Source organism: Tachyglossus aculeatus, chromosome 9 (assembly GCF_015852505.1).
Source record: "Tachyglossus aculeatus isolate mTacAcu1 chromosome 9, mTacAcu1.pri, whole genome shotgun sequence".
In the NCBI taxonomy this organism is placed as follows: domain Eukaryota; kingdom Metazoa; phylum Chordata; class Mammalia; order Monotremata; family Tachyglossidae; genus Tachyglossus; species Tachyglossus aculeatus.
The window spans coordinates 26,094,617-26,104,098 of record NC_052074.1 but is presented as its reverse complement, the minus strand read 5'-3'; the positions used below and the strand labels follow the sequence as shown (position 1 = coordinate 26,104,098).

Below are 9,482 nucleotides of genomic sequence, written 5' to 3'. Positions count from 1 at the left end.
CCTTCCTTGCTGGACTTGCCTATAATAATAATAATGACAATAATAAAATGATAATTATCCTATCCTAGCCACCGAGGAATGGCTTCCCATTACTATGGCGATGACATGGCTCCTGGAAGCCATCTTAGGAAAGTCTGGGCTGTGCATGTGTATTGGTGGCAACTAGGGATGACCTAGTCACTGGGAGTGGGAGGGCCACTGGTTATCAGGCCTCTGGTAAGTTTTAGGGCTGGCTATAAGGGTCACTGTGAAAGCCTGGGTCAAGTGAAGTTGCCCTGCATCAGGTCATGTAAGGCTCCTCATTTAGGTATTAATAATAATAATAATAATGGCATTTATTAAGTGCTTACTATGTGCAAAGCACTGTTCTAACTGCCGGGGAAGTTACAAGGAGATCAGGTTGTCCCACAGGGGCCTCAGTCTTAATCCCCATGTTACAGATGAGGGAACTGAGGCCCAGAGAAGTTAAGTGACTTGCCCAAAGACACACAGCTGACAATTGGCAGAGCTGGGATTGTGCCTGGCAAGCCCTTCCTGCCACTCACCCCGCACTGACCTTCTTTTCTTCCAGCTAATGGCACTGACGCCCTTGGCAACACTGACTCCCCAGACTCTCATTCATTCAATCGTATTTATTGAGCGCTTACTGTGTGCAGAGCACTTTACTAAGACGTGGGAGAGTACAATACAACAATAAGCAGACACATTCCCTGGCCAAAATGAGTTTACAGGCTAGAGAGGGAGACAGACATTAAAATAAATAAATTACAGATATGTACATAAGTGCTGTACGGCTGGGATGGGGGAAGAAAAAAGGAGGCAAGTCAGGGAGATTGTAGAAGGGAGTGGAAGAGGGGCTTAATCAGGGAAGGCCTCTTGGAGGAGATGTAACTTGAATAAGGCTTTGAAGAGGGAGAGAGTCATTGTCAGATTTAACGAGGGAAGCAGGACATGTGCCAGGGGTCAGCGGTGACATAGACGAGATCGAGGTACAGTGAAATATATTCTTTTCGCATCTCAATGGGAATATTGTTGCGGATGTTTCCTTCACTTTTTTTTTTAAATGGTATTACGTGCCAGGCACTGTACTAAGCGCTGGGGTAGAAACAAGGTAATCAGGTCAGACACAGTCCCATGTTCCATATGAGGCTCACAGTCTTCATCCTCATTTTACAGTCGAGGTGCAGATGAGGCCCAGAGAAGTGAAATGACTTGCCCAAGGTCACACAGCAGACAAGCGGAGGAATGGAGAACCCAGGTCCTTCCGTCTCCCAGGCGCATGCTCTTTCCAATAGGCCATGCTGCTTATGTGCAGAGCATGATCCCTACACTCAAAGAAATGACAGTATAGTGAGGGAGACAGTAAAATTAATTACCGTCTGTGTCTATTGTTACATTGTACTCTCCCAAGCACACAGTAAATAAATAAATAAATAAGTGCTCAATAAATACGATTGAATGAATGAGTTTAGCTACGTACGGCATTTACAAATACTGGAAATGAATATCACAGAGGAAACATTCGCCTCGCAGCTCCTCTTGCATGTGAATACAGCAAAACAAAACAAAAACCCATAAAAACAAAAGCTATAAGAAAGTACAAAATTTTGGAAATTGAAACCTGATTTAAAAAAAACAAACCACCATCCTGATAATCATTCTCTGAATTCTATACTTTTAACGCCCCCCAAATCCAATTCCTATTCATTAGCTCAAGTTAGAAACCCCACTAATCTCAACTCTGGGGGTTTCCTATTCATGAGCTTGAGTTAGAAACCTCACTAATCTCAACTCTGGGGGTCTGCTACTTGGATTCTTAGGAAAATACCACTCTTATTTCCTTAGTAGAGACCTGGCCCCAAAGTTCTCTACGGGAGAGGCGTGTGTGAGAGCCGGATCTGGTCTAAAAGGACAATTTTAGCATAGGATAATATTAGCATATGATAATATTCTTTGGAAACTTCTGAGTAAACGGGCTTTAGACTAGACAGTTTAACTCTAGCATTTCCTATCGCAAATAAGTCAACCCAGCAGGAGCCTGAGGAAAACTGTACAATGCTTGGGGCGGCCAATTAAACAGTGGGTGTTTGAGGACCTGTTTCTAGCTGAACTGTTTATCGAACCATTCTTCTCCAAGGCTGAGGCCAGTGAAGAAATAAAGGGGAATGAGAAACACTCTCTCAAGACTAGACTTACCCATCAAAATGACCAAAGAGCGACAGTATGGGAGGCTGTCTGAACATAAGTGGGAAAGGGGCAAGGAACGCTAATAATTATGGCATGTGTTAAGCACTTATTTCATCATCGTCATCAATCATATTTATTGAGCGCTTACTATGTGCAGAGCACTGTACTAAGCGCTTGGGAAGTACAAATTGGCAACATATAGAGACAGTCCCTACCCAACAGTGGGCTCACAGTCTAAAAGGGGCTCACAGTCTAAAAAAGTGCCGGCACTTATTTGTCAGGACTTATTCTAAGCGCTAAGCAACTACAAGCTAATCAGGTTGGACACAGCCCCGTCCCACGGTGCTCACTGTCTAAGTAAGAGGGCATACAGGTATCGGATCTCCACTTTGCATTTGAGGAAACTGAGGTCCAGAGAAGTGAAGTGAATTGCCCAAAGTCACACAGCAGCCAAGTGGCAGGACTAGAACCCAGGTCCTCCGACTCTACGGCCGATGTTCTTTTCACTAGGTCACATTGCAGGAAACAAAGTTGTTTCGAACAAGATGGGAAGATGGATTCCAGCACAGGGTCAATTATGATAGAACCGCTCCTTAGGTCTTGAATGGCCTAAGTTTAGTTTCAGGGCATTTTGCCAGAGGCAGGAGTGATGTGGGGCATTACAGACCTTAGAGGAGAATGTGTTTCTTCTAACTTAGACTTCATTCACGTCTGGCTTTCCAGTTTGGGGATGCGTGTGGAGGCTAGGATGGAGAGAATCTGCTCTTTCAATGGCTAATCAATAACAGTCTCATCTACAAGTGCGGATGACCAATTGCTTCACATGTTCAAACAAAGGCCTCCGGCCCAGGCAGGAATGCTTTGGGGAGAATGGAGTCAGTCTGGCCTAGTGGACAGAGTTTGGACTTGGGAGTCAGAGAACCTGAGTTCTGATCCCACCTCTGCCCCTTGTCTGCTGTGTGACCGTGGGCAAATCGCTTAGCTTCTCTGTGCCTTGCCAAGCATTAAAGCTTCACTACGAAACTTAGTCACTCCTACGAACTCTGCCCTCAACATCCCAGGCAAAGTGGCAGGGTGGGGAGCAGTCATTGTGGCCTAGTAAAAAAAACATGGAACAGAGTCAGAAGAACCAGTTTCTCATCCTCACCTTCCCAATGTCCTCTGTGTGACTGTGTGCAAGTCACCTGAGCAATCTGTGCCTCAGTTTCCTCATCTGCAAAATGGGGACAAAATGCCTCTTCTCCCCCACTTTCAGACTGTACAGCACAGCGTCGGATTAGATTATCTTCTATCTACTCCAGAGTTCAGGCCGTTGCTTGGCACATAGTAAGCACCTATGAAATACCACTCATTAATGGAAATGGAGAAAATAACAGATGTTGTTGGGGATCACAGGCTGGTCACAGAACAATGCTGGACTAGAACTAAGATTAGAACTCAGGTCTCTTGGCTGCTTTTAAAACCAAGTCTCCCTCCCCACTGGCCAAGTTGAGATATCATACTAGGTAATCTCTCTATTTCCCCACCTACAAGTCAGGGTGATCAATTGCTTTATACCTCTCTAGACTGCAAGCTCATTGTGGGCAGGGAATGTGTCTGTTTATTGTCATATAGTAGTCTCCCAATGGCTGAGTACCTTGCTCGCGACTCCTCTATTCATTCATTCTTTCAATCGTATTTATTGAGCATTTAATGTGAGCAGATCACTGTACTAAGCGCATGGGAAGTACAAGCTGGCAACATATAGAGACGGTCCCTACCCAGCAACGGGCTCACAGTCAAGGGGGAGACAGACAACAAAACAAGTCCAGCCCCTCTAGTCCATCCTCCCTCGTTGCGTATTTAGAGAAAATGGAATCGATTTTAGGGTAGAGGTGTGTGCACCTTACTGCAACTGTAAGGTTCCAAGTGTCTCTCTGTCTAGTGTTCAGCGCATAATAGTATTCAATAAATACTGACAATGATGATGATGAGAAAGACAACTCTGAGAGAGTAGATACAACAGCTACAAATGCAAGTCTCAGGCATGTTTTGAAGAGAAATGAGGATGCATTTAAAGGACTATTTTTTTTAAATGGCATTTGTTAAGCACTTTCTATGTGCCAGGCACTGTACTAAGCACTGGGATAGATACAAGCTAATCGGGTTGTACACAGCCCAAGTCCCGTGTGGGGCTCATGGTCTTAATCCCCATTTTACAGGTGAGGTAACTGAGGACCAGAGAAGTGAAGTGAGTTGCCCAAGGTCACACAGTAGACGAGTGGTGGATCTGGGATTAGAAACCAGGCCCTTGTGATTCTCAGGCCCGTGCTCTAGCTACAAGGCCACACTGCTTCTCCATTCCTGCAAAATGCTGCAGGGGAGGTTTAATAGTAACAGCTGCTCTCTTAATAAAAGCACGAGAGCAAGTATGTGCTAGATGTCGTGTGCGCTTGTGGGAAAACACAACAAAAACATTTCCTTCTACAAGTTGTAACCGGTCTCACTCCTGCCAAGCCAGCAAAACAGCACATACGTAAATGATATTTGTCTCTCATTTTATTTTCGGGTGGATGGTACGTTACGGATACATGACTCACAAACATCGTAACATCAGTGGACTTTTGAGAACTAGGGCTATTCTGTGGGCTATGTTTTCATATTCCAGTGTTGTCGTTTTCGTACAATGAACCTGAAAAACGGAACCAAAAAAACCCCCCAGAACCCACGATTCATTTCTGGAAACAAACCTTCTGATGGATGGAGCACAGACTTCTTTAGAGGATCCCCTCTAAGGGGATAAACACCGCTTGATAGATGAGTTTACTGTTTCTGTTCTACTCCTACTAAACGTGAGCCCCTCCAGTTTCTCCAGATGTTGCCGCGAAGCGGTGTTTTTCCACAACAGCAAGGACTAGTGCTCAGTCTCCGAGGCCGAACCTGCTTGTTTGTTTTTTTTCTCCAAATGAGTCAAAAGAAAGAGACCTTTCTCAAGAGACCTAATGAAGAAGCAGCCCAAAAGGAGAGAATCAATGGGGCCCTTAACCAAGGCACTTAGAAGCACATCATCTGTAGAAGAAATGTAAACGACTCAATTCCAGTAAGTTCGCTTTAGTAGAGTTGTCACTCTAAGTGCACAGAGGCTCGGCTAGGGCAGTCAGAGAGCTTGAAGATTGGGCAGATACCGGAGGTATCCCAGAAACAACAGCTCCTATTACTCCCCCAGCACTAAATCTTCCCATCCGGCCTCGTTGGAATGATTTCAATTCCAAAGCAATTAATGTAAAAGAGCTTACATGGAGCCGTTTGAGTAGGATTATAACCTGCATTCTTACAGTGTAATGTACAAAAGAAACCATTCCCCAAGAGCCTTAAAATAAGTCTCTCCTTCACTCCGACCGAAATGGACTTCATTTAGTAGGTGCTAAATCCTCACCTTGACCTTCAAATGCATCCCGAACTTTAACGAGGCATTTCGGCTTCCTTTGATGACTATGTATATTTTTTAAATGGTACTTGTTAAGCACTTACTATGTGCCAAGCACTCTACTAAGCGCTGGGATGGATATAAGATAATCAGGTCGGACACAGATCCTGTCCCACATGGGGCTCACGGTGTAAGGAGGAGGGATTATGATTTAATCCCCATTTTATAGGTGAGGAAACTGAGGCCCAGAGAAGTGAAGTGACCTGCCCAAGGTCACACAGCAGACGAGTGGCGGAGCTGGAATTAGAACCCAGAGCCTCTGACTCTCGGGCCTGTGCTCTATCCATTAGGCCATACTGTTTCTCGTGAATATTGCACCAACTTCACGGGTTATGTTCACTGCAGCAGCCACATCAGTGATGCCAGCTTAGATTTGGGCAAAGGACGCATGGCTTAATGGACTCCCATTCTGGCAAGCTTGGAGCAGTGGAATGCATGCATGGGTTGCGTCTCCAACGAACCAGGCTGGCTTTACTTAAAACTTCACAAAATGGTGAATGGAAGCCACCACAGTTGGACATGCCGGAGAGAAAGAACTCCCACCTTATACAGATAATTATATGAGATGTGGCGAGGGGGAGGGATTGAGTGTTCAGAGTGGGGATTTGAGAAGGAATGAGAAGTGGGGACGGCGGGAGCCAGGGGGAGAAGCGTGACAAAGCGGGAGGACTGAGACAATGTACTTGTCTTCACCATTTGCATGTTCATCAAAAAAAAACACTTTAATTTTAAAAACTACTTAGGATTCCCCAGCTGATAATGTCTATTGATTATCTTAAACGTTTAAAGGTATCTTAAAAAATCAGGAGGGGATGGGAGGAACATTTCAAAGTGGCTAAAAATGCGAACCGAGTTTCATTTTGCTGCTGGGGGAGAGGATGAGCTTTTGGCTTTGCCAAAATGGGGAGGGTTTCACTATCCTTAGAACCACCAAAACGTGACCCAGAAAGCGCGGAAAGGAGAGGGGCTCCCTGCTCTTAGTGCCTGTCACTTTTTACTCTGAATTCTGCATCTTGCCAGGGGAAAATGCTTTGCTGTTCACCTGAAGGATATTTTTCTCTGGAAAAAGAAAAAAAGACGATTTTCTCTGCAGGGGTCCAGGGAGTTAAAAGTGCATGAAATTAGATGGGAACTGTTCCCTGAACAGGGAGCTATGTGACTTTAGACGGCGGCTATAATCTCCGTTTGGGAGGGCAACATTATAAAGGCCTCCAGGGGAGAAAGAAAGGTCTTTTTTGCCTTCCCTCCCATCACAATGAAATCCTAATTGTCAAACTATTTCTGTGCTTCTAAATATAACCAGAGGAAGTTCGTTGAGACCAACCTAAATTAGAAATCACTTTTATTAAGAAGGAAGGTAAAAAAAAAAATGCACGGAGTAAAACAGATGGCTTGGAGCACAAGTGCATGATAACTAATTAGTAGCTATGAAAAACAGCTGTCCCCTTGTAAGGGACAGTTAAATATAGGTTGGTGCTTTTCTGCAGGGCCCTAGACAACATGCTCGAATTCTGATTTCCAACCAAACCCTTTCGCCAGCGGTGCCCTGCCTGGTTTAGCCAAGCCTTTCTACAAGAATGAGCTCCGTAAATTAAGCTCACAGTGTGATTACCTTTCATGGCCATGTGAGGAAGGTACTGCCAAGCAAAGAGGAGGTTAAATTAAGAGGCGCTTGTTCATGCCAGCCGAGGGCACGGAGCAATAAAATGGATTGGGAGGTTGGTTAAATGCTGAAATCAAGATGAAAGGTTGGATACCAGCTATCGGTTGCTTCATTGTTTCTGCTGCTCGTCCCTGTTATATGATGAGGCAAGGGGAGACCAACCCAAAACACAAAATTAACAATGTTCCTCCTGCTTCGCTAGGTACTGGGCAATGGGATCTTTGGACTGTCCACTGACGTCCCACCGATGGCAGTGTTTAGGTGAGTGATTGTTCGGGGTCAAATCCAACGTGCTATTCCTAGTGAGTGACGGAGTCTGGTCAAGCCCCAAAATAGTCAATGTCAAAGGGCATTCCTGTAATCTCTGGATAACCCCGTGGATAAAACCTGATTTGACAGCGTTACAGCCCGTCGAGACCCTAACTTTGGCCATCTGGTTTCAGGCAACTCACTACTGTGCTCGCTAGTTTCAGAGGGCTTCCCAAAGTCAAAGGTGCACTCTGAACCAATGGAGAAAACTCGGCATTTTCTTTCCAGGGACAAGCTGGAGAGGGTGGCAGACATGTTTTAACAGACAGGTGAGCCGATTCCAAGTCTGTGTCTCTTCCCCAACCTCCTTTCAGATAATTTTCACGTAAACGGTTCTTACTGGGAGAAGGCCGCATCTGCCAGCCAATGGCCAGCTATGCATTTGGTAGGCCGGGAAATGGGGAGGAACAAGGAAGGAAAGGAGGACAGAGAGGATAAGATATCTCCAGAGTGGGCAGCTTGGAAAGAGAAGATTGAGACTCATATGTACCTGAGGCAATCTATAATTTTCAAGTCTGGATGTCTGATTTGTGCCGGTGGTTTCAAGCCAGACCAAACTGCTCGATGGATCGTCTGGACAGCGGGGTTGGAGATTCGAAAAAACCCGCTAGCTAACCTCGCCTAGCAACAGCCTAATGATTGTTCAATTACCCGGCAAGAGTTATTTCACAGTTATAACCCTTAGTTGTTTCCTCCCTGCTACAGTAACATCGACATTCAGAGATTAAAAATCATTTGTTCATATGGAGCGATATCTAGGAATTATTTTTTTTTCCCCACAAAATCAAGTGCAAAATGTCTTAAATAATGATGGTAGTTATAAAGATTGAGGGTTTTCATGCAAAAACGCTTCCTGGCTTAGGCTATGGACATCTCAAAAAACAGCCCCAAGGAGCCTGCCCGGTGAACTCGGGACCTTCATTCGGCTTTCTTGAGCTCTACTTTCTGTCGTTTGGCTAAGAACCTGTAACATGCCAGTTCGATGAATTCCAGGCCACCAAATATCTTCTCCTGCAGGACAAAGATGAGGATCCAAGTGACCAAATACCACCTGGCCAAGCTGCTGAAGTACATAAGTACGACCATAGCAGGGCTGAACAGTGTCCAGTAGAGGAAGGATACCCACTTCACCAGCAGGACCCTGGCCTCCGACTTGCAGGGTGGAATGGCGTTCGGCCCCGAGACATCAAAATTCCTCCGCCCCCGGTAGAACGAGCGAAGCCGCTCTTCTTTCTCCTCCCATCGCTTGTGGCACCAGACCTGGAGTTCCTCTGTGGAGGCGGGCAGGATGTCCACTGGATACCGGCGGATGTGAAAGTGGATTTCCTTGGGGAAATTTCCTTCCAGGAGGTGTTTCTCCGACTGAGGGATGTTATAAGGGTAAGCCACGGTGATGTCGTGGATGGCATCGAGGTTCTGTCCTAGGGGTTTCAGAAGGAGAGAAACAAGGTCAAGGCGATGGCCCGCTTTGGTCGTAATACTTGGACGCTGGGGCTGAAAACCTTCAAGGCTTAGTAGAGCGCGAAACTGGGAGTCAGAAGGACCTAGGTTCTAACCCCGGCCTTGCCACTTGGCTGCTTTGTGACCTTGGCCAAGTCATTTCACTTCCTCTGTGCCTCAGGTTCCCTCATCTGCAAAATTGGGATTAAGACTGTGAGCCCTATTGTGGGACAGGGACCGTGCCCAACCCGTTTATTCTTGTATCTTAGAAAAGTGCCTGGCACATAGAAGACTATCTATGCACTTGGATCTGTGACCTTTGGACATTTGGTATTCACTCCACCCTCAGCCCCACGGCACTTATAGACATAACTATAAATTATATACTATAAATTATTTGTTTATAATAATGTCTGC

At 45.5% G+C, this 9,482-nt stretch overlaps 1 protein-coding gene across 3 annotated transcripts in view; it reads right to left on the bottom strand.

The window, feature by feature from the left end:
* Nucleotides 1–5,887: 5,887 nt before the first annotated feature.
* Nucleotides 5,888–9,482, bottom strand: part of LCLAT1 (lysocardiolipin acyltransferase 1) — a 212,976-nt gene continuing 209,381 nt past the window's right edge. For all 3 annotated transcript variants that reach the window (XM_038751453.1, XM_038751454.1, XM_038751455.1), the window contains one exon: nucleotides 5,888–9,046. In XM_038751453.1, coding sequence (XP_038607381.1) covers nucleotides 8,544–9,046 — 503 coding nt within the window. In that variant the 3' untranslated portion in view covers nucleotides 5,888–8,543. The remainder of the gene's footprint in view (nucleotides 9,047–9,482) is intronic.